A 26,056-nucleotide genomic window follows, 5' to 3' on the forward strand; every position below is an offset into this window, starting at 1 on the left:
TCCACCTCTACAGTCTCCATTTTATTGCTGCTGGTTGTGAAGAATCTCTGATCACAAGGATGTAGATAAGAAAAAGGAACGGTTTTCAAATTCCGTTTTGTTTGCCTGGACTATTTTAGGGTAAAATGACCATTAAATATACTTACAATGTGCACAGCCCATGTACAGACAGATACAGCTTATATTCCTGAGTACAAATAATACCTACAAAATATAACAGGTATGCAACTGAACTAGTCATCACTTGTGTGGTGTTATTACTTAATTGGTGGGAAAAAAAGAGAATGTTTTGGAACAACTGTTTCACCACTGTGTTCTATTTGATCATTGTTTACAGGCTTTTCCATTTGGGTTTCCGAATGTTTCTCTGGAAGAACATGTTTCCTTGTGTTCTGCAAATCATTTTCTGTTGTGCCGGCGGAGGGCACAGTAGGAGTCAGTCTTTCAGCCAGTTCACTTTCCACTTCACTTTCCGCTTTGTCAGCCATATCTTTCCACATATTTTCTGTAATAAGAAATAAATAAAATGATAGGGTAAGACTGCAGGCTCTTAGCAGCAGATAAACACGACTGTCACAAATTCAGAAAAACAGCTGAAAATTTTCTCTGGATCTTAGAACCAGCACTGATGCATTCTTTTCCTCTGAAGGTGGAGTGCATGATAGTGTGGTGTCAGATACCATCACTATTTTGCTGTCAGTAGGGAGAAGATCTTTCTATGTGAATCTTTGGGACTGCCAGTCTCCTTGCTGTCAGCTGCTATAAAACATAAGTTAATGCATTTCTACAGAAGTGAGAAAGAGTGGCTCTAACCACCATGTTCCAGTGACCATCCATTATCTGCACACTGTGTACCATAACCTCACCTTACTTCAGATCTAAAGAAATACCAAACACTGATATAATGCACTTAGTTCTCCAGGTAGCACATGCTTACGAATATTCTCTTTTTTCTTTTCCAGTGTAGAGAAAGAGCCATCACTCAGCACTCTTGAATTCTGTTTTGCTCTGTATATTTTTGGTTCCTGGATCCACGCATGCTTCATTGCTTCATCAGGAGTCATACGCAGGGCAGGTTCCCACCTTAAATCCATGGTAGACAAATAATTATTCAATTATTTATGACAGAAAATTAATTTAAGCCAAAAGATTCAGTATTATCTTCTGAAAGTCAGGTCATGAGGATATTCCAGAAACAAATTTTTAGCTGAAAATTAGGTAAAATCTTATGTGATCTCTTCCATCCTTCAAAACTTTTTATTTTCTCCAGCACCGTGTGCTTTGCTGATTAACTCCTTTGCAGCATCAAACCATTTTAATATGCAGTTCCAGGTGTTATTAGGGTAGAGACCCTACTGAATATTTGTTCCATGGTTTTCACATTCTGTCAATGTAAGCTCCAAGAAAGGGAACATAAATGAGACATAGGATAATTCATTAAAAGACATGTCTTCCATCAAAAGACATGTCTTTCCTAATTTAGCTGTACCTGAAACTACTGTAGAGATTTAGTGTAACAAAACTCACATGAGATCTTATTATGGAAATGAAAGGTGATTTTTTTTTTGCAAAATCTCTGCATTGACTTTATCCTCTCACAGTTTTCATTTACTCAGTTCTCACACTCCCATGCTCACAAGTACCAAGTGTTTTGGACAAGGGCACTTGTGCGTCACACAGAAGACAAGCACTGTCAGCTACTGAGTCCTCATCACAAGTCATTGGGCATGTTCTTTCAGATCAGAACCTTGCTGACTTCAGTCTCCAAAAATGTTAGGCAAGGTAGCTACTCATGATCTATTTTTCCTTTTGAATACATTTTTGTTTTCCTTTCAGGCTAACAGGGAAATGAAAATGAACAGCATATGTGATAATCTGCAGCCTTGTTGCCATGCAATTGCTGTGAGCTTTGAGATTTGTCACTGTGCTGTGGTCTCACCAAAGTGCAGGCTTCCTGGCGGTGACAGACAACATGCTCCCCAGTTTTACAGCAGGAGCAATAGCCTTTGTTACCAATACATACCATTCTTTCAACCCCTGTTCTGCTGTTTCTTCCAGTGCTCAAACATATTTATATTTCCATTCTTACTGTGTTACTATCAGTCCTAATACTTCTGTCACTAATCCCTATATCAGTTGCAGACTATTTCATTCTGATTTGTCTCATGTCAGTGCTGTCCAAAACTGTACAGAAATAATGTAGGAAAACAAACAGATTCTTGTCATCACAAGAGCTGAATGATTTTTTGTTTGTTTGTTTGTTTGATGTTTTCACCTGCAAGAGAGTTATATACAAGTTGAACAAAACTATCTATCTCTGAAGTTATGGCAAATGTATCAAGCTGCTTTGGACAGACGCAGATTGGCAACTGAAAAAGACAAAAGAGTTCAATTCTTTTTGTCTCCAGAAGAGTTTTCGTTTCAAAACATACTTCATTCCTTTGAAAATTTAAACAATCCCAACACAATATTTTTAATGTGTGACCTGAAAATACTTGTTCACAGGGTTTTTTTCTCTGATTCACTGAAACTATTTTCTAAATGTTATGATTCAGCCAGCAAAACAAAATGGATCAATCATTTATTCAAATTTACCAAACTGAGAACATTAAAAGCAATCTCTTTGTGAAGCAGAGAGGGTTGATTTTCTTTTTATCATGTAACTACACAGCAACATAGATTTGTTTAGGAAAGTACTACTGAACTGCTAGAAAGAAACCTATAGTCGGTGCTAAAAAAGACACAAAATATTAGTCTTGCGTAAGATACAGGTAGAACTGGAAAAGTTCTAATGGCCAGCTTTTGCTGCCATTACAGAGTACAAATTAGGATCCAAGCTCATCCCGAAAGCCTTAGTGCACCTATGAAAGAGGTTAGTATTTCAGGCAACCACACAAAAGGTTGTTCCTGCATGGTCAGTCTTTTAGTTTGATGGATGAGTAAAACCCTATGAGTAACCATCTCCCAAGCAAAAAGACCTACTAGTAAAATAGCACCTCATAACAGCAGGGTCTGCGGAGTCCCACCCTGTAAAATGCTTAGTAACATGACCACCTTGAAAAATAAACATGATCATGTTTGAGCTTCTCCCACAGTACTTCATTTATTGAAAAGTCCCATTTATTTTGTGATAACAGATGATATGCTGCTGACACTAAATTATGTCTCTCTTCCCCCATGCAAACACATAGACACTTTGCCACTGGCACTCTCACCATGAGTGTGGTTCACTGTTGGAACAGGTTGCCCAAGAGGCTGTGGATCTTCCTCCTTGGAGATACTTAGAACCTGACCAGACAAAGTCCTGAGAAACCTGTTCCAAGTTTGCTCTGCTTTGAGTGGGAGGGTGGGCTAGATAACTTCCAGAGGTCCCTTCCAAGCTAAATTATTCTGTGATACTAGGTAAAAAGTTTCTGTGTAGAGAATTTCTACCTTGTCTGAAGACTGTTAACAGTTACGTGCTATTTGCATTTAGCAACATACAAAAATGTGCAAATCATCAATTTCCTTTAAGAAAAAAGCTGTGGACCACTTGTCATACTAGGTACTCAGTAGCAAAATCCTTGACTAAAGTCAACAGTTTATCCTAGAAATGACAGGTTCTGAGACATACTAGACTCTTGTCACATTCTGAGCTCCAGTGATTTATAATAATCTATTCAAATAAAGAGAATAGAAAAATACAGTCTATCAACTAATTCCTGAAATGTGAAATGCCACTGCTATCAATGAAAAATAAGTATAACTAGGAGAAGGAGAAAAAGGTCTTAAATCAGCATGCAAACTACAAGGTAACAGTGTGCTAACTGTGCTAAGTAATTCTCCACACTAACTACCATAATCACAAAGAAGCAATACCATTGATTCTGGGGTGGAGATGTGGCTGAACGCCTTTTTATTCTCTGCTAAGAGTGAGGCATATGGTGTATTGGAACTAAAAAGAGTCTAACCACACCTAAGGGAATGTGCATGCAGAGAGCAAGATCTTTGTGAGCAGATATTCAAACAGCAGAACTGTTTTCATTCATATACTGCAGTGTAACACCTGATTGCCATTTCCAAGCCCTAGCACAGAAAAGTCCATCAAAACATTCAAGCCACCTAAGTCAGCTCCAAATACAACTCCTGCTGGAGGAAACAGGAAGACTTTCTTCCCATCGGAGAAGGAGTTCGATGTAAGTACAAAACCGAACTTGGATCTTCATATACACATGGCCTTGGGACAGTAAATTACCATTATCTATGTTATCTAAATGAACCTTTTCTGATAAAACAGAAAGGATTTAATACAAAGGCCCCAATGAGCAAAAAACATTGTTTTTAGAGTTTAGTGTTCAGCATCAGATCTGCTTTCAGATAGGATGATGTCAGCTTTCTTCTGTACCTTAGACCAATCCTATATAGGCTTTCTGTGCAATGATTTCTTTCTGCAGTAAGCTGTGAATAATACTAGTTATGAAAATGCTACCACGGAAAACAAAACCAAACCAACCAAACCAAATAAAAAAACCCAAAACACCCCACCAAAAAAACCCCCAACAGATACAAAGATTTTAAAGGCACAATAGAATGAAAGCAAAGTCAGAACTAGCCTCCTGCATATAAGTCAAACCTGTGAACTCACCTCAGACATCCTTTCAGAAAGTCCAGGAAACCAGCATCATTGGTTTTCAGCACTGTGCTTAGATCCTTGGAGTCTGGGCATCTTTTTTTCCCCTTGCTGTTAGTTATGGATTTAGGAAAACCTTTGGAATCTTAAAAAAAAAAAAAAAAAAGCTCAAAAAAATATGTTCTAAATCCTCACCAAATATTTAAGAGATTCGCAAAAACAGTACCCATATCTATCCCACTAACTCCAGTTTTGCCCTGCTGGACTGATAGTCTGCCAGCATTGTGGCAAACAATATTGTTTACATCCTAGAGACTGCATCCTACGCTGTGTTTTTTTGTTTGTTTTCGTGTAATTTTCAAACCCAAATTGTACACAGAGGAATGAACTTAATGTGTATCAGTTCCCAAAGCTCACTGCGTTCCTTTGAGCAATAATATTATTAAGGAGTAACAGCAGAATGCATTTCCCAACCCCTTCCCTATCACCTTGGCAATGAGAGGCCCGTAATACATGAAGAGGAAAGCATCAGGTTCATTTGTAGGCCTCATGTTACCCTTTTGCTTCTCCCCAATACAGTTTTGTCAGCTAAGAAGCAGCTAAGGTTCTCTGGCCTTGCTCTTTACCAGTGCTACTAACTAGTGACTAGCGGGCTGGGAGGAATCCAGCAAGAACAAACAATCAGAAGCAGTTACCAAAGAACGTTCGCTTCCTTGATGCAGCCTGGATAAAATCAGCTGGTGGAAGACCCAATACCTTCAACATAGAAAATAAATTCATGAAGTTACTCCTCATTTCATAAACATATGTAACAAGCATCAGGAAAGTATTTCACCTTCCATTTGAAGAGAAGTTGAATGTCGCAATTTACTGTGAAATGTGTACAAACCATTTCCTCTTGTGCCATTTACTGTGGAAGGAATTGAAGGATTCCCTAAAGCTGTCTGCACACAGAAAAATGTGATCTTACAAAGGATTATACTTGGATCTTCACTACCACATCTCTGTTAATGAAAGCTGTTGTAGAAGGTCACATGGAGAGACGCTGTCTTTTAAAAATCTTGCACAAACTAACATGGCACCGGAAGGATCAGGACTTGGGGCTGAGTTCAGCATCAGCTTGCAGTTTAGTGATTGGTTTGGAGTAACTAAGTAACTTGCTTTCAGTTTTGCACCTATTCAAACATTTGCACTGGGTAGGTGATCTGAGGTTGGAGATGTCGCAGTACATTCCTAAAAGTCTTCAAAAAACACTTCTGAAGATGGTAGTGCCAAACGCCTTGGTACGTACAGACAGTATAAGAAGGGGCAACATCCACAGATTGTGGCTTAAGAAGTGCAGGGTGACTATTAGGAAAAACTTTTTCACCATGAGAGTAGAGCAGCACTTGAGCAGGCCACCCAGTGGGTTTCTACTCAAGCTTTTGATGTTTTCAAGATTCTCTAGACAAAGCTACAGCTGACTACCCAAATGTTAGCAAAAATCTCTTCCTCAGCAGGAGACTGGACTAAAGAGATCTGATTCAATCGATACATATTCGATTTCTAAGAGAAGAGGAGCCTGTTATAATTTTGATTGCTTTTTCTTCCCCTTAGATATGCTTCTTCTGTTCTAACTTGTCCATACAAATTCTGACCACATTAAAATATGTTTCCTTCAAAAGCAAACCAGCAAGTGTACAAAGTAGCGTTTGGCACATGAAATGGAAATAACAGTTTTGCCTTAAAACCCATTATCTCAAAGACTTCTTTGGCTCTGTGATAAAACTCTCTCTAAATGGCCAGCCCATAGCCAACTATATTACATTATCTCTTGAGATTTCTTCGTTGCTGGCAGTGTAGTTTTATCAGGCGAATATGCAATTCAAAAGACAATCCCAAAACTTACCTCCATGATGCAGGCAAGTTGGTCAACTTCATTTTCCCCTGGAAACAGTGGGTAGCCTGTGTAAAGCTCAGCTATGATACAGCCTAAACTCCACATATCAACAGCCATAGCATAAGGATGACCAAGAATCACTTCAGGTGAGCGATAAAACCGGCTCTGAACATAGGTGTACACTATATCAAAACAGAAAATTAGACAAGAAGAAAATATCATAATTGGGACAGAAATGTGGATTCCAGATTTCACAGAAAAGTGAAATACACATTCCGGCATCATAAATCTACTCTACCCATTAGATAACATTAAGGGATTGCTTACATAGACTCTGAAAACCTTTTCTAATCCCATCCTAAAATCAGTGGGTAATATACTTTCCACTATTCTATTTGGAAATTGTTCTTCAACAAACTTCACTGAAAGAAATTATTCTACTAGTGCTGTGATTCAGCTTACTCCATGTTCATTTTCCCATCTGGAGGTCTTCTCCTCGCATCAATCAACAGTTAGTTCTTCATTATCACAGGCTTGCACTGTAGGAAATACTGGTTTCACTGACACTTAAGGAACATCTCCTACTGCCTTCTGATTTCCCTGTCAATGCATTACAGCCCCAGAGCAGATGTCAAAAGATCTCATTCCAAAATTAGGACTCATTATAGTGAGAGGACTAATTCTTTTATCTCTCATTACTCGGACAACTAAACACACTTACTGTGTTATTTTCTCTGTTATATTCTTATTCCTATCTCTCTGATCATCACTTTGTATTTCTGCACTGCTTTGCATCCCCACATATTCAACATCTTTCTGGAAGGAATGCACCCTCAGAAGTAAGTGCTGCACAGTATGTGATTTCTCCAAATCTGTACAGTTAGAGAGTACCATGGTGGCAATCCGCCTTTGTGCATCTGACCAACTGCACAACTGCTGTCTGCTTTTTGTCATTCTTGTCACAAATAAATCGCTGACTTTTTGCTTTCCACTCTCTAAGCCTGTACCACTTTGAGGGTTGTACCAATCCTTTTTTCAGCTGACAGTCTCCTCAGTCATGCTCCATCTTTCCTTTCACTTGTTTTGTGTTTCAATTTATTACTCTTCCCAAATATTTCAGGCTGCATCTCAGATTACATAATACTCATATATGGTCAAACTTAAAATGATTACACACTCCTACAAAACTGGGATGTAACCGGTCTGAATCTAGTGGTCTGAATCCCAAAATATAGGTGAAAAAGTTTGGCTCAGCTTAAATATCCATCATTCATAGGAAAAGTATGAGCCATTTAAGACTAGTTTTGTTTTTCTAAGTGAATAAAATGCAGTGCAGATTTCTTTCTTGGGTTTTGGGTTTCATTATTGTGTTTGTTTGGTTTTTTTTAACAGATGATATTTGCATTCCTGATGATGATATCATTCTTGCTTTACAATATGTCTACTAATATTAAGATTTATTATTAGGTAAAGTTTTATACATTCATTTATCTTCTATTGATTTTGTTCTTGTCATCTTCTGCACAGTCTACTTAAATCTTTGATAGAAAAAAAAATAAAACTGAATTTAGATTTTCTAGACTAAAATGTATTCCCATTTCCCCCATTGTATTAATCCAAAAAGTACCAATTATAATTTAACCATCCCACTGCAAAAGGCTCTCTGGACCTGATAAATTCCTTGTTAAGTATTGAGATTATACTCATAAGCCTATTTCAGCTAATCACTCTTGCAAATGAAATTGTGATTTGAACAGGAGTAGAGGAGCTGATCAGGCTTGGGATGAAGTAAAAACGTGGCAATAGAATACTTGTCTTCTACTAGTATTTGTTCTACCACCAGTGGCTGAACAGTTCATCAGATTCTAACCAGGGGCGTAGGTCACTATATCAGCTCAATCAAAGAAGTAGTTTTCACATTATTCAAAATTGAGAAAGCTTATTAAGAAAATTACATCAACTTGACTTTTCTGCAAACCTCTTTGGTGTTCATAGCAGCTTGATCCAAAATCAATAACTTTAACTGAACCTTGGCCTTTGTGGTATAATAATATGTTCTCCTAAAGAGAAAAAAGAATCACAGGGAAAAAAGGGTTTTAACACTACGTTAGGTTAATGAACATTTTGGAAAATAAACAAATAAACAAAATAAACACACCGGGTTTACACTTATCTGCATAATGAAAGCTTCAAACTAGAACTTCCTTGGGAATGTATTTGGTAACATGAGTAAGCATCCAATAATGGGCAATTAACCAAAGAGACAAGATTTGTAGAGGTATCCAGTTTGAAGGTTAGCTAGACAGGGACTCTACTCCCTGTCATACAATCTAAGCCACTGCACTGTGCAGTGTGTGGTGTTATCAAGGCACCAGCCAGTAAGAGTGCTTGCTGTGTGAGCAGAGTGAGCTCCATAAACCTCATTATTTGTTAACCTAGTAAAAGGCAAACTGCACCTGGTTGTATGCTGTGCTAAATTAACCAGAACCATCCTTTTGTAACCACAGAAAGCCCCTGTCCCATGAGTGAGTCGTACTTCACAGTTTTTCCCTCCACTGCTTTCAACTTTCTCCAGACTCTCTTTAAGCATACCTCTCTCCACCTCACAACAGTGTGATCCCACTGAGAAAGGCTCTCTGGGATCCCCAGGAAGTGATGGACGGAAATGGTAGGGTCCTATGGATTATTAGCTGGGTGCAGATGGGTACAGCACTGTGTGCCTGCAATTTCCTACAATTCCAGCTTGAGAAGTGATTCTTAAACAGCTAGCACAGGGATATTTGCACCAATGAGTAAACATAGCCTATTAGCTCTCTTCTGCATAGCTGACTTTTATCCTCATTAAAAATCTACCTAAATCAAGGGTTTTCTTTGATTTCCTTTCTGATCATACAGCCTTTTCCAGTTCTCAGCGGAGAGATGGCTACCTTTATCAACTAGTTTTAAAGTGATTGATTACACGTCAAAGTTTTGAAGCACTGAGCAGTTCCCAGGTTGGTGCCAAATAATGACAAAGTAGTTTCTTGGGTAATTAGTGGACTCATTAGTAAATTGTTTGTGTGACAGGAGGGAGAAGCTGCTACTATGAAAGTCAAGACAAGGACTGACTTGCACTACCCAAGTGCTTCTGTTATGGGAAGAAGCATCCTCTCTCTGCCCTTCATGGTAGAACTCTGTCTCTAATACTAAATCTCTCACAATGCAAGGGAGCTGATTAACTGCAAAACGAGGTTCTGGGGCAGTGATTACCTAGCATTAAGTCCAGAGAAACTCCACACTCTACATTATGTTGAGAAACATCACAAGAGGCAGATGGAGTAACAGATGTGAGTTTCAAACACATAAATTAAATTCACAAAACTGTACAATTGTAGAATGAGAACAAAATTCTTCTTCAGTAAACTCATTAAATGTTCACTAATATATTACTCTATTTAAATACACTCATAGATCTTGCCAACCTCATTCCTTGTCAGTGGCTGCCTGAAAACAGATTTCCCGTTGGGCTAATTATTTCTGATTAAGATATTTTAGTTATTTGCAAGCCTCACTTCTCACTGCAAATTGGTCTGGCAAAGAAGTTGGCAAGACAATGGGTGTCGACCGTATGTGACTCTTCAGAATTCTGAGTCAAGATATATTAAGCAAAGTGAGAGAAGAATTTCATCCTTAGAATTTTTACTTGAGAGCTGATTGATTTATTGATTTACTGGTTCATTTGCAGTTTTGTAAAATAAATCAAGAGAAACATTCACCTGAAATTAAAATAGAATTAAAATTCTTCAGAAATCTCAAAAAATTGGAAAGACATAAGATTGGGGATTACAGAGAATGAAAATGTTTCATCTAGCATGAATGCTTGGCAGATATAGTAGCAGGACTTGGATCACAGATGTTCCTCCAGAAATAGGTGAGTACACTAAACTCTGTACTACAGAAGTCCTTTCTCATCTACTGGGCTACTTAGTTTAGAGTTATGCATATAAAATTAAATAGACTTAACAGGATAACCTGAAACAGGTGCCTTGTGAATATCTTCTTGAATTATAATGTCCCTCATATTGAAATACTTAATTCCACAAGTACTTTTTTTCTTTCTCTAAGCAAAAAGTTATTACCTGAATTTGATTCATATTTGCATGCATTTTGGCAACCAGCTGAACTTGTATAATAATTGCAGTGAATGAACTGAATCAATTTAAAGAATTACTTGAGTCTAGTACTAACACAGTCTGATATAAACTATAGTTTCAGTACAAATAGCCTACTGGGTTTTAAGGATTCTTCTGAGAGTTCCCTCTCAATCAATAAAAAATAGATTGAAGCTAATGTATTCTGTACAGAATAACAGGTTATGAAATAACTGTACTTACAGGCTTCAGATCACAGTGAATAATTCTTTCCTGGTAGAGCACTTGTAAACATCTCAGCACACACTGAGTGAAGTGTCGAATTAAAGACAAACTGAAACCTTGGAAATTGTTCTTTTTGATCAACTCATACAAATTTATTCTGCGGGGGTTGTAGGGGTGGAAGAAGACAGAAAGCAGAAAAGAGATTAAGGAACTTAATTTTAAAGGCATGCTTGCTTACAGTGCATCAAGAGAGTATTTAGCCTGTCTTCCTACATGAGGGAGGACTCATGCAGAAGAAAATTACTTAGCTCTTTTCCTCCTTGAGAATGCTGTTCTGCATGTAATATGCCCAAACGTCTCCCTGATCCTTCAGATCTAAAGAAGACATAATGTCAGTGACTTGCTTGCTTGCTAAACTCAGTGCTATGTTATGCAGCTGTGCTGATTTTCACTAAGAACAACTATCATTCAGGAACTGAGAAAAATAAATTTTCTTCAGTCTCCATTCACTCTCATTTGTCTTTGCTTTGGCACCTTGTATGAATCCTTTTCACCTAAAGAGTCTTTAATCAGCAGTAAAACCCTATAGATAAATACCCCCGTGAAATCCAGTCTCGTTAGGTTTTTATATCTCTCTTGTGACCATTTTATCTTAGCTCCTTTCAGTAGGTCATTAAATGATGTTGCAACATGGGAATGCTACCCAGAGACTCGGGGCACCACCAGCCCTGATAACCCTCCCCAGCAGCCTGGGGTTTCCCCCACCTGCTCACAGCCCAGCATCCCATGTCAGCCCCTGCTCCAGTGACACCACAGCAGGGCTGGTCTCCAGCTATCCCATTAACATTTTGCTATGAGTTTCCATAGCAGCTTTCTGAAAAGACTGTTCTGTGTCTTCTGTGGAGGGAGTCAACTCTTGTGTTTGTGTGTCTGTGAGTGACAGACTGACATGCAGCAACACAGCGAATTTAAGTCAGTTTGAGATTAACTCTTCCATACAATAATGAATCTTCAGTGAGGGCTAGAACATGTGCAGCAATGGGGGCTTCACTTTAAAGGATGGGGAACTGTGGGAAACCTCCATGATTCCAAATTGATGCCCTGATTATAAGGATGCCCTGGTGAATAAAATGATCTTACTTCACTTCTACAGCTGAACCCAGAACACTTCTCTAAAATTTCTCCAAAATTTCTCCTAAGACGTGTCCTGCAGCACAGGTTAATAGCAAGCAAGAAGCAGCTATGTTTTTAAATTATTTAATATTATCTATATTTATATACCCTGAAGTTTAACAGTCCTGAATTAATTATTTTACTCTTTTCCCCACAAGTCCTACAGGGAAGAAGATTTCAATACACAGTACAAAAAAATAAGGGATGGATCATGTTATTGTCTGTGTGAAGTCTGTGAATGGAGCTTTTTCTGGTTCACTTTTGGTGAACAAAAGCTCAGTTATGCAGTCTGTATTTAGACAGTATTCCTTTCTTGTAACATTAGCAGCTGCAAATTCTTCTGAAGAAGACATAAAAATTAATGCTTGTAAGGCAGAAGATCTACAATGCTCCTTAAGATTTGTGTAAAGGAAAATATACTTTACCCCAGCAGTTCAAAGGAAATACAGAAGTGATTACGAAAGTAGAAGTATTCCTTCATGTGGATGATATTGTGAGTGTCATCTTTGTCCTTCTTCAGGAGAGCATCAAGGATCTTCACTTCTACCAAAGCCTGGCTGTGAAATCTGAAATATCACACGACATAGGAATGATAACATTAACTCAGTCTAGCATTTGTAGAAATACAAATGCTATGAACACTATAATCTTTCCGTAAACTCAACATGTAAGACAATGATTAAAAATTTACCATCCACCCCTGTTAACTGCTGTAACTTTGATTCATTATGGTTGTTTCCTTGTCTAAATATACTGGCCTTACATAACACTTATGAGTAGTTATTTTTGACTTGTCTGAAAAAAAGTTCTAATGAAGAAATTTCAAATGAGCATCTGGAGTAAAATCCTAGTGCTTTCAAAGTCCATCAGAATGCTTCTGTTTACTTGAACAAGGCCATATTTCACACCTATCACAGTAAAACAGACAGTTTTGAAGAGCATCTTTACATTTAGTGTTCACTGATGGGGAAAACTGAACAGCTAAAACTCTGATGCTGCTCAACAGCATCATTCCCATCTGCTTCATTGACTCTGGTTCAAGCTGAACTCAACTGAAAATTTGTAACCAATCACATAATAAGAAGAGGTTGCCTAGGACCATGGTGTAAAATGAGCGACTGGAGCATCCCGGCATATTCCTGTGGGTTTTGAGTCTTGGGGGGAAACATAGGCTCTCAGCTCTGCCATGCAGAGCTCGTCTGATGTAGAGGGGGTTTGATTTTGCCTTGTTCACATTATCCCAGATTGTCACTGTCTATATAACAAAGAGCTGAATATACTGGTTTAAAGTCAACAGATGTCTCACCTTTTCTTATTCCTTATTATCTTCAATGCCACTAATTCATTGGTTTTATGATCCAAGCATTTAGCCACCTGCCCAAATGACCCTTTCCCAATGACCTCTAACACTTCATATCGATATGCAATATGGTCATGTAAAACCTTCAAAAGAAAACAAATAGTTCAGATTCAAATAGTATGACAAAGATCAGGCTTTAAAGTAGTTCATGTGAAGTCTTTGTTAAACAAGGGTGACAGAGAAAATAACAAGTGCATGCTTTATTAATCCACCTACCTTACATCAATTCCAAATTAGATGCAAAGTGGGCCTCTCTTTAGGATTCTCTTCTGAGCTTTAAAATGATTGGTACTGATGTTTTCAGTATGTGAATATTTATCTTCTAGAAGCAACATTTATCTCACATATATCACTTAAGAGTTAGCATACAGTCACTACAAACTTATCCAGCTGAAAATGAATACCATAGTTTTTCCACTTACTTACCTTTAAGTAGGAACCATGCTCATCATCATAACAATTATTATTCTGGGTTTCTGGCAAACCTTCAATCTTTTTAGCTTCCAGCCCAAGAAACCATAGCTCTGTGTAATTGAGAATTTCCTTTTGCTCATAGACTGTTAAATGGTTTCTAAAATTTTTCAAGGCTTCTAAATCAGAAAACAAGAATGTAAAACCAACAATCAATAAAATGTCAGAAACCTGATGGCAAATTGCCTTTATAATGGAACATTTTACAGTAGAGCATGCCACTTTGAGCATGACGCTGAGTAGGTGACTGTTAGAGGTCCCTTCCAAACAACACTTCTATGATTCTACAATGTTGACATTTTGCACAAATTTATGTTTCTTTTTTATTTTTCTGACTTACAGTATTATGTTCAAAGCATTCAAAGCAACAAAGCATTCATCATCTGTCAGCAAGACTTTTAAGAGAGCTTAGGTAAAAATGATTTGATTCTGAGCAAAGTCATCTACCTTGGTGTTTTTGAAAATCCCATCTGTTGCCTATCTGCTTCAGCAAGCTTCATAGCTTGCCTTGAAAAAAAGGATGTTTTTATTGGTTTGCTCATCGTATTTAAAAAACGGCAGTAAGCTTCAGTTAACCAAAAGGGTTTTTATGATAGAAGATGTCAAGTTCAGATGCATCAAGTTTGGAATCAAATGAGGCCCAAATCTGCTGTTGCCCTAGTTCTGATTCTTTCTGCCTAGAAACATTTGAGCTACCCTAACACCTCCACTTACATCATTTAAATCTAGATAAATAATCAGACTGTAGCATTACAAAACATGTTCTCTAGGCATGCATGTGGGTGTTTTGTTAAACAGTGGCAGATCTTAATCCACTAATGCAGGGATGCTAAATCATTTCAAAGCAGAAGGCCTCTACTTTTTTTTTTTTTATTCGTAGACTCCTTCTAAAAGTAGATAAACTCTGTCAGAACTTTCTGGATCTGAGAACTCCCAAAATGCAATTTAGCCCACAGAGATAAAATGTGCCAAAGGTACAAGCAAGTGGGAAAAGTGTTTTATCATTGTAATAGAATAGTGCTGTCACCTACATGTTCTGTCATAAGTCTTAGACAAATCTACCTTATTTTGTATAATGCATACTTCTTCCCATTTATATATTTGTGTTAGTCTACTCATTCTCCTATGGCGTACATCCCCAAGTAGGATTTTTGGAAATCACTGAGCCCATCCATATTCCTGTTTTCCAAATAGTTTGTTCAATATTTCAGTGACCACTTAGCATGGGGCCTTTGGTCACTGAGTATCCTGACTACATACACTCTTTATCAATGCAGGCAGCCTGTCACTTTAGTTCTGTTATATTCTACCTGAAGCTGTCATAGGCAGTTTGACACTGATGCTGGTGCTTTCCAGTTCTGATGGTTTTGTCTGGGCTGTGGTATCACTTTCAGGAAGACTGTCTGAAAGGTTAAATTGGGAAAAGTTTCCTCGAGTTCTGTTTTCCTGCCAAGCAAAACCAACCAAACAAACAAACAAAAAAAAAAAGGTAAATTTTGTCTGATCTGTAATTATAGAAATATATACAAAAATAGATTTAAAAATTCTACATTCCCAAAGACAAAGCTGCAAGATATCTATTTTGTGTTTGTTCAGTGATCTTTACGTAAATTTTGTGCTGAGACAGAACAAGCATGCCTGGGGACTAGAACAGCCTACTTACCCAGAGAGCTAATTCTGCCAATAGCACTATTGGTTATTGGACCACGTAAAGAGAAATCTCTAAATAAGAGAAGGAAGTTCATCTTCCAGGTTCATTCAGTACATGGGCTCTCATTTTCTGCAAGTTCTACAAACTTCTATGGTTTGATTACATTGCAGTAACTCACATGAGATAGCATAGAGAGCAGAAAAGAGAGTATAATAGACATTATCCACCTCAGACTTCTGTGTGGGCACATATGCTAGAGAGTTGTGCTAAAATCCTTGAGATTGCTTGTGCAGCTCACAGAATTGAATTGACCCTGCCCATGGCAGGGGGGTTGGAACTAGATGATCCTAAGGTCCATTCCAACCCTAACCATTCTATGATTCTATGAACTGCAGGAACACCAGCTTGGGTCTGCACACATACACTTTTATAACTGAAACACCAAGACTGGTATGAATGTGTGGGTTCTAGAAGCACTAGAAGGAAGACATTGCAGAAGAGGGGATATACAGATGTCACCTATATCAGCAGGTGATCAGGATCACAGCACATGCAGATTCTCAGGGCTCCCAGAATGGGAAACCAAAGGACAGGCTGCAGAATCAAGCCATGAAGAGATGATGAAGGGCTGGAGGTAAAAGAGCACCAGATAAGGAGACAGGAGACAATGTGCTCTAGGACAATGACGTAAAGTTTTTCCCAGACCACGTGCTCCTCAATCCCTTCATTGAGGGGAAAAGACTCAGCCAGAGATGATGCATCCAATGGATCTGGCAGAAGCTACAGAGAGGGCTATAGCTTCTGTGAACATAAGACGAGGAACGAGAACTGCTGAGCAGAAACAGGATCCATTTGACGAAGAAGGGCTACAGTGCCTGCAAAGAGAGGGGTTTGAATTAGGTGCAGCAGGGAAGAGTCATCATAACCTAAAGGCCCTGACACTGATGAGGTAATTCAGTCACCCCAGTATCTGCTGAAGTGGCAAAGGCTTTTGGTGAGATTTCTGGACTGTGTTCTCAATGCAGGTGGCTTGAGATGCACTGCTGGACCTGTTAACTCGTACACAAGCAACAATTGGTTAAGGATGTGAAGGTCAAGGAAAGCACAGCTTTGGATGCAGTGATCATGTGATTGTGGGGTTTAAAATCCTCAGATAAGTGAGACAAGAGGAATTACAAGCCCTGGTCTCCAGGAAAGCACCTTTTGGCTGTGTTCAGGGACCTTCTCATCATAAACCCACGGAAGACTGCCCTCAAGGGCAAAAGAAATCAAGAAAGCTCATTGCTCTTCAAAATCAATCTATCTCCTAAAAGCATAAGCATAGTCCATTCTACTGGTCGATGAGAAACTGAACGTGAGCCAGCAGTGTGCGCTTGCAGCCCAGAAAGCCAACTGTATCCTGGGCTTCATCAAAATGAACATGACCAGCAGGTCGAAGGAGGTGATCCTGCCCCTCTACTCTGTTCTTGTGAGACCCCATTTGCAGTACTGTGTACAGTTCTGGTGTCCTCAACATAAGAAGGACATGGAGCTGTTGGAGCAAGTCCAGAGGAGGCTACAAGGATGATCAGAGGGCTGGAACACCTCCCATACGAAGACAGGCTGCAAGAATTGAGGCTGTTCAGCCTGGAGAAGAGAAGCTGCATGGAGACCTCATAGCAGCCTTCCAGTATCTGAAGGGGGAATAGATATAAGGAAGAAGTTCTTTACTGTGAGGGTGGTGAGGCACTGGAACAGGTTGCCCAAAGAAGTGGTGAATGCTCCATCCCTGGCAGTGTTCAAGGCCAGGTTGGACAGAGCCTTGGGCAACATAGTCTAGTGTGAGGCGTCCCTGCCCATGGCAGGGGGTTGGAACTAGATGATCTTAAGGTCCTTTCCAACCCAAACCATTCTATGATTCTATGGTTCTATGATTCTAATATGCTGAAAGTTGAGCAAACATTGCTGAAGGCCAGCATGGATGAAAAGAAAACTTCTGACCAGGTGCAAACACAGCAAAGAGCACAAAGAAGGTAGAAACAGGAATGGGTTATCTGGGCTACATACACTGAACATGAAGGAATATTTGAAAAGCCAAAACTTTAGCTGGAATTGCAGCTAGCAAGGGATGTGAAAATCCCTAAGAACAGTTTCTATAAGTACATCACCAGTGAAAAAGGAAGTCTAAGGGAAATGTGAACCCACTGCCCAGTGAAATTTGGGACCTAGTGACAAAAGATTTGCAAAAGACTATGGTACTCAGTGCTCTTTATTGTTAAGTTTTGCCCTCAGGCCTGTCAAGTAAAAGTAGCAAACAATGTCTGAACAACTTGACTGTCTCTCTGATGAAGTGATTGGCTTAGCCAATGAGGGAAAAGCAGTCGACATTGTATACTTTGACTTCCACAGGGCCTGTGACACTGTCTCCCACTGTATACTTGAAGCCCAAAGAGTGAGATATGAACTGGATAAGTGAGTGGAAAATCGGCTGGTCAAGTTCCAAGGACTGTGGCTAGTGGCAATTGGTTACTAGTGACATCCCTCAGGGATCAATACTAATGCCAGAACATTTTAGTGTCTTTATTAATGACCTGGACAACAGATTGAGTTCACCCTCTCAAGTCTGCAGACCACAGCAGGGCTGCTGTCCAAAGGGATGTCAGCAGGGCTACGGGAACCTTCTAAAGCTGAGCAAAGAAAAATGCTTAGTCCTCTACCTGGAGCAGAATATGCCCATGCCACAGGTCAGTCTGAGGGGCTACTGAAAGAATGCAGCTTTGCAGGGAAGGGCCTGACAACGGCCTGACAACAGCCTGACCATGAGGTAGCAGCATGTCCTTGTAGCAAAGAAAGCCAAACACATTCTGGCTCCTGTTAGCAAAAGGATAGCCAGCTGGGTGGGAGAAGTGACCTCCCCCTCTATTCAGCATTTGTGAGACCACATTGGAAGTACTGTGTCTAGTCTGGGGTCTTCGAGCACAAGAAAGACATTGACCAACTGCAGTGAATTCCAGGGAGAGGTCACAATGGCCAGCAGCCTGGAGCATACGATGTTCAAGGAGAGGCTGCAGGAAATACATTTGTTCAGCCTGCTGAAAAGGAAGCCTCAGGAATGACATTACTGCTGTCCAGTCACTTGACAGGATGGTCTAGGGAAAGCAAAGCCAGACTCTTTTCACGGGGGCATGGTTCTAGGACGAGATGAGTATGTGGCTAATAAACACAAGTTGCAACACAGGAAATGCTGATTAGATATTAAGAGAAACATTTTTTACTATGAAAGTGGTTCACTAATGCAACAGGTTGCCCTGAGAAACTGTAGACTCTCCAACTTTGAGATACTCAGAACCAGGCCCTGAGCAACCTGCTCCGAGTTTGCTCTGCTTGTAGTGGGAGGCTGGACTAGATGCCTTCCAGATGACCCTTCCAACCTAAATTCTTCCTGAATTTATTTATAATTTCTCATACTTTGAGAACGGCCTGATGACTCACAAGAGTGGGGCAGGATGAAGACACAAATGATCAGTCTCTCTCAGTATCGGGAGGGTACAAAAGCCATATTAAAATAACCAGCACAGGGTTGCCAAGACAAGAAGAATCCAGGCAATGTGATGTGGACTAACCAGTCGGAAATATCTGGAGATATATACAACAGTGCTGGTAAGTAATCCATCTGCTTGTTTACAGTTTTTTCCTTTTGTTTTCTCTTTAACTATGGGTGGAAACAGAAACTGATGCAAATGCTGACACTACATTATTTCTCTCTTCCCACACACAAACACACTTGCGACACTCTCTTTCTGTACTTAGAGAGAAGCTGATTTACTAGGCAAACACAAGATTTCTAAGAGCTTTACAACTCACCTGAAGACAGGGAAGGACATTCTGCAAGCTCTTATTTGTTATGTGAGGCAGGCTGTTTTCAAGGGGGAGAGGGTTTGCAGTGTCTGCAACCAAACCATGTTTTGCTTGACCTTCCAGATGTGGGAGGGAAAAAACACCACGACTGACTTTCTAAATAGAAAGCATAAGTAAATATTACACAGCGATCTAAAAAGCAATTCTCTGTAACGCAGAGGGACTTAAACCCTTGAAAAATACGTATGATTCACTTCTGACACCTAATGGCAAAGGGGAAAAGAGCAGGGGCTCTCCCGCACCTCCGTTGTACTAATGGGCAGAAGTTTGTCCAGGCAATCAGGCAGCCTGGCACATTTCAGGGCATGAAAGTTTCCCCACAAGGACACCTCCATTCAGCGTCAAAGCAGTGACTGCTTCAGCTGGCAAAGGCAGTTGGTCTTGGAAAACAAATAGGTGTTCCAGCAGAACTCCTTCGAGCGAGGAAAATAAAGCATATGTAGGGTAATAAGCAGGCATGAGTTGTAAATTGCAAGGCAACATCATTAGCTATTCCCAGTGGTAGAAGAGAAACTGGGATTGGGCTGCTGCCAAACACCAGGAGCAGGGACAGTGGGAGAAGGTCTTCCCTGCACTGGTTTCTCAGTATTTCCTTCCCCCTCATTTCCCATGGAGTTCACTTTGACTAGGCCCCTTTGTTGTACTCCTTGTTGGTGAGGGAAAGGCAAGCTCTGTGCAAAATTTACTGAAAAATAAAGGCTTATACTAATTTGAAAACTCCAGGATTATTAGTCCTTCCTTTAGAATTCTCCTATTTGTTACTTGCAAAACATTTCTACATCACTCATTCTTTAAAGTCAGTCATTTGAGGATGTCGGTTTATGAATGTTAGGACATCTAATATTCTTGGATACCTAAGTGAGAGAAATCACACTCTCAGCAGCAATTTTTCAGGTAGACTATTTCTTCGTAAAATATTAAAAAATAAATTGAAATAGATCTGAAATAGATCAACTACGCATTATCAAAGGCAGAACAAGGACTAGAGAATTAAGGCTACCACACATGCAAGTCTGTAACATTTTCATCATTAGGGGAGGATAGAAACATATTTTCAAGCTTTTGAGGTTTGATATCTTAGCAAAGAAACAAAGCTCTCAATCCAACCAAATTGAATGAATAAGTTTTATTTCCCAATACTATGAAAAAGTCTTTAAAGCCTTAGAACTGAGATTCCAGTGGACTTTTCATGAAAGCTTCAAGAAACAGAAGTGGCTAGACATAAGAAATGTCTTAAATGCTACTGAACAGCTAGCAAAACCAAAATACTCACAGGCGCTTGGGACAGGACAGTCACACAGCTACAGGGGAAATGGAAGAGGCCAGGGAATAAAGGATTTCCTTCTGCTCAGATTCATTTATTATAGGGGTCTCTTAGAAAACAAGCCTTCAGATATTTTTAAAGTCAGCCGAAGAGTCACATACCTGATGGAAGACTCTGTTTGATCCCAGATGATCTCTTTCTTGAACAGTCAGCTGAGACTGAGAAAATGCATCCACATGGGAAGACTGCAAATGTGAAATGATGCTTTAATAAAAATGGTTCTGGAAAATAAAAATAATCCTGAAATCTCTATATGGTTTTTATGTTTCTTTTCTTTGTGGCAATGTCTGTGCCAACACACTATATGAGAGAGGACCACAAAAGCTACTGAAAACACACTTCCTCTCCCAAACAGCTGTTTTGTGGGCAGGTGCAGAGCCAGCTTGCTTTGCCTATTATGCCTCTCAGCATGCTTCATATGCCCATGTGGTCAGCGGAGGGAAAAGGGGGGCCTTTTGCCTTCCCTAAATATGTGATCAAAACCCAACAGTGAGCCTGGTTGCAAGGACAGCTTTAAACTGCCTCACAAGGTAGACTGCGAGTCCATCCATTGTTAAGAGCAGCACTAAACTGATTCAACTTGTGGTACAGATTTTATGAAAACACAAATCAATGTTGAAATTTACTGAGATATGGAAAAAAAACCCATTGGTTCCAATGGACAGGTAATATTAGCAATAAATACAAAGAATAAAAAAAGAAACATGGGTAAAGTGCTAAGCAGCTTGTCATTTTTAAGATTTTGGTGGTGGTTTCAGCAGGTTTTTTCTAAATATTAACATGATAAGTAGCACTTTCTGTCCAAGAACAGACTATAGTGAATTGCAGAAATCTTTAGATACTGAGAACTCCGTGGCTATCACAGCTTGGAGCTCTGCTTTCTAGGCTGCAGTGAACCCCACCGGGTTTGGTCAAAAGCGCTCCCTTGTCCCTGGGCTTTGAGATACAATGTCATTCCACTCACAGTCAAAAAATCATCTTTATCCAAGTAGACACATCACTTCCTTTATAGAAGTTCAAAAGCTGTAGAACAACAATATTTTCTCTAGGAGTGGAGGAACCTGGAGCGAGGAACTTCGGTTTCAAAATAAGAAATCTGCAGCCAAAATTATCTTACATATGTGAGTTGCAGATTAAAAATACTTAAATAAAGCAGCATGGTATTTTTCTTCATCTGTTTTACATCCAGGGCTTCCATGGCCTGTACCTGTCACATAGTCTTAAATGGGCACATTACTTGATGATGTCTTTGTTCTTTGCAATGACTTTTAGTCTATCCAGTGCCAGTATCGGTGCCAGGGGATCACTTTTTAAAAGCCTTTCTCATGGACTTCAGTTAGTCCACAGAAAATATGCCTACATACTGGAGGAGTATGCTTAATGTATTTTGTACTGGCTAGTGCCATAAAATATCTGCCATGGTGCAGCCTAGCCACACTGAAAGGGCCTCTGACCGAGCTGAAAGTAGAAGGGACAATTCAGATTACAATGCTTCATCTGTGCCAATAAACTGCATACATATATATATATAGGAGCTGTAGTGGGTGAGGGATGCTTATGTACAAACTGATCCATACATGTATAGTGATTTCAATATATCCAGAACACATCAGCATTGCTACAAAGGTGCAGATCAAGCTGAAGATATGTACAATGGCTCTGACACATCCTGCTCTGTTAACATGGAATAGCTGCTCAGAGAGGCTATGGGTTCTCCATCCTTGGAGATGAGGCTAGATTAGAGACCTCCAGCAGATACTTCCTAAGTAAATATGAAGAGAAAACCCTATGTACAAATCTACCTGATCACATGAAGGAAATGCTGCCCTTTGACATGCAGGTTCAACTGTCTCACTGTCAACCATGAAGACACCACTAAAGCTGGGCAGACCAACTAGAAACTGCCTGTTGGACAACTGTGCAGCTAGTGTCCATGGCAGGTATTTTTCTTTTCATTTGAAAAGTTGTGAGGAAAAAACCCCCACAAGTAAGTCCTTCTGCAAGCTTAAAGGGTAAACTTCAGATTCAGAACAAGCTGAAAGCAACAGCCTGGGTTTACCCTTATTATGTTAATTGGGTACAGTTTGCAAGGAAAGATCACGGATATCTGTGGAGCAGAGAAGAATATCAGGAAAGGAAAAGGCACTAGGACCTGTCTTTGCAGGACATAGTAATTCCCATATTTGGAACAGGAGATCTGATGGGCAGGGGTAAGGGATTTATGTGCTGTAAATCCAGTACATCTCCAGAACCACCACAACAAATGCCCCCAGAAGAGAACCACTGGGACTACTGCATCCTACATACGAATTTCCTAGAGCACGATATACTTTGCCCAGTGTGCCAAATATCCTTGTGGTTTCACTATCCTCCAGTGTGAATTGGCATTGATGATGAATGGAAAACCCAGTGACAGAAGATTTTTACAGACAAACACTTCACATGCAAACTACATATCCTGCATTTGAAGGGAGAATCATATTTGTTACGAAGGTGAGCTTGGGATCCACGTTCATAACTGTACTAAATATATCAAGTCAGCTCTTACTAAGACTATTAATTTTAGTGCATGGTATACTTTTTCCCACACTTCATCTATACTTTACTCTCAGCTAGCTTTATTTTCCAGTTTCTGGAGCTCATGAAAAGAATACATTCCATTTAAAGACCGTTTCTTAACCACTTTGTGCTTTTCTAACTACAAGTCAATATAAAGCCAGAATTTTAGAAAGTAACAGTTGTCACTGAAACCCAAAGAAACAGTGGACTTTACAGACCTGTACAGATTGCAGAGTCTTCACTCCAAAATGGCATTTTATTTCTTAGCAATACTTCAAATAGCTATGCAGTGATGCCTACATTGAATATAAATCTCAAAATATATTGTGTATACAAATAGAGCATGAACAATTCACAGAATATCTTTAAAACTCAGCAAAAGCTAAGGAAGCAGGTTGAGTGAGCTCCAAGTTTGGAACCCATTTAATTTCCATTCACTGGGGAAAGATTAACAAGATATTGAGACAGACATTTCTCCTTTTGGAGTGCAAAAATATCAGTTCATCAGGCCATAGTCGTGCCTTTGTCTCTCCAAACCCACTTACTAAGGGTTTATAGTTCTTCAGTGCTTTTTGGGAAATTTGTTCAAAACACCTTAAAATCAATAACTGACTAACCCTCCTAACATTCCCCCAAATAGGTAAATACCATAATCTTTTATCCATGGAAAAACTGATCTGTGCCTACAATAGCCCTGCTGGTGGCTGAGCAGGTGGATTGACCAGTTAGTCCATGCAGTGACTTACTCACTGGTCTTGATTCACACGACCCACCCTCTGCTGCTCTAGCATCCTGTACATCTAGGATGGGATCTACAGCTGAGCTGTTGTGACTGGTTTAACTCTGGTAGATGCACTTTAAAGAAAAACTGCATCAACTGTTACTATTCCACTGCATTTCACTCCTGGCTGTCCTACTCCTATAGCATTCAACCTGTCCTACAGCTCCAATATTGCACTTCAGCCCCAAGCTATCATCTCCTGCTATTCCAGCCCTTCAAATCATGTATTACCTTGCTAATTCTAACTATCACTCGAGAAACAGAACAATGTCCTTATTCACTACCTAGTCTGCAGTCATAAGGAGTTTTACAGCCGAGCATACAGCATTCCGCAAAATCAGAAATTGTGACACGTTTTCATAATTCCCAAAATATCAGCCAATTTTTTCAGTACCCACTTGACCACAGAAATCAGAAATGCATTAAAATTTTGTAAATTATTAAATGCACAACTATATAAAATATAGACTCCATTGTCTCCTCATTTAAAAAGGCACTGTCTTCTCTTTGTACTCAAAACTGAATCAAGCCTGTAGAATACATAGAAAGAATGCAATGTAGGTGTTAGATCGTGCAATATCTTAAAAAGCCATAGCAAATGCACTCTCACACACTCAAAATACACAAGGAACATAAACATTTTCCCCACCTTGTCAACTATTTCTGTCAGCATAACTGCAAGAGCCGTTAACTGCAGGATAGATGCTGTTTATTCCGTTCGGCGAATGCATTTCAGGAAGCCCACCTTCATCTAGTCAGAGCATAGCAGGATCAGTTTCATACAGTACCCTGATCAGAGAAAAATGGATAGTGCTTCTGCTTGGCTTCAGATTTAAATTTTTATCCCGGAAATATGCCAGTGACTATTAGCTGCTCTAGTATTCTTTTGGTGGCCATCTGTTCCCTTTCTCAGCCTCCTTCTAGCCAAATATAATTTTCCATATTTATCATGGCAAGTCAGTAATAAGAAAGACAAATATAACAGGATTGGCTGTTCTCCTTGCCGTCTCAGTCTGTTCTTTCTCACTGAGCTCATGCGCTTGTGAAACCAAAAAACACTTGAACTTGTATCTTTTCAAAATTTGTCACAGCGACCTTGCTATACAGTGAGTAAAATCTATTCACCAAGACAGCCAGCCTGGGAAATGAAATTAATACCTGAAGGGTTGATTTCTCATTGGACATTATGTGTCATTTTCTGAGGACCAAACTATGGCACCTTGGTCTGTGGTTCTTGTTGGCATCAGTGCAGAGCTGCTCTGCCCTGTGAGACAGAGAGACCCTCATTTTGGTGTGGATAATGAGACAGAGCTTACTGCCATCCTGTCCTTCCTTTTCCTCTTTTGGGTGTTGTGTATGTGTGATGGAGCACTAATGGAGGTGTCCCTAATCTCCCCACCATCTTAGGGGAGTATCTAAAACCAAAAATACAATGTGCTCTCCTCCTTCATACAGCCAAGGAATGGCATGTTCCCTGCTGGTCTTAAATCTGTTGACAACCCAGAATAGTTCTACTTTCACTCAGAAACCGGCATTTTCAAAGAAGTACATGCTCACCCACAGACGCTGTTCTAGAAGGCTGCCACTTTTACTGATGCTCCTCGAATGAGCACCACTTTTCACAGTGTAGTCAAAGGACAAACAGCTATTCTTTTGTATTGACGGTGCTCCATGCAATGCCCTTGCCTAATATAATTGCTGAGGTGCACCTACTAAAAGGCACATCACTCCCATTTCCAGCACTCCCACTTTTCCATTCTTCCAAGCTTGCCAACTCTCTTGTCAACAAATCCTCCCCAGTATTAGAGCTCACATACAAGAGAAACTTCTCATTCACTAGCCAAAAAACCCAGACTGTCACACCAGCAGGGCAGGTTCAGCCCTGGCAATGAATGGAGATGCCATGTGCTGGAACACAAATTAAACAGTACAAACACACATCAATTCCATTTAAGTTAAACCACTCCCACACAAACATATATAGAAAAGACATCATG

The 26,056-nt window shown here is 39.7% G+C and overlaps 1 protein-coding gene across 1 annotated transcript; it reads right to left on the reverse strand.

Moving 5' to 3' along the window:
- On the reverse strand, positions 1–25,178 carry DYRK4 (dual specificity tyrosine phosphorylation regulated kinase 4). Its single transcript, XM_030478940.1, has 14 exons — positions 24,709–25,178; positions 20,821–20,904; positions 19,342–19,491; positions 15,158–15,293; positions 13,803–13,966; positions 13,323–13,459; positions 12,442–12,582; positions 10,862–11,000; positions 8,467–8,548; positions 6,498–6,670; positions 5,305–5,365; positions 4,625–4,754; positions 938–1,083; positions 1–505 (listed from the first exon to the last, which is right to left on the reverse strand). The coding sequence occupies exons 1-14, from the start codon at positions 24,730–24,732 to the stop codon at positions 258–260; spliced, it is 1,815 nt and encodes a 604-aa protein (XP_030334800.1). The 5' UTR covers positions 24,733–25,178; the 3' UTR covers positions 1–257.
- Between the last annotated feature and the right edge of the window lie 878 nt (positions 25,179–26,056).

Source organism: Strigops habroptila, chromosome 3 (genome assembly GCF_004027225.2).
Source record: "Strigops habroptila isolate Jane chromosome 3, bStrHab1.2.pri, whole genome shotgun sequence".
NCBI classification, from domain to species: domain Eukaryota; kingdom Metazoa; phylum Chordata; class Aves; order Psittaciformes; family Psittacidae; genus Strigops; species Strigops habroptila.

Excerpts from the sequence above, each read along its gene's own strand:
- DYRK4 (XM_030478940.1), bottom strand. The coding sequence starts at position 24,732 with ATGCTGACAGAAATAGTTGACAAG. Across the intron at positions 15,294-19,341 it reads ATGTCCTTCCCTGTCTTCAG|GAAAACAGAACTCGAGGAAA; the intron begins GTGAGTTGTAAA and ends TTTGCTTGGCAG. Across the intron at positions 13,460-13,802 it reads AGCATGGTTCCTACTTAAAG|GTTTTACATGACCATATTGC; the intron begins GTAAGTAAGTGG and ends TTTCTTTTGAAG.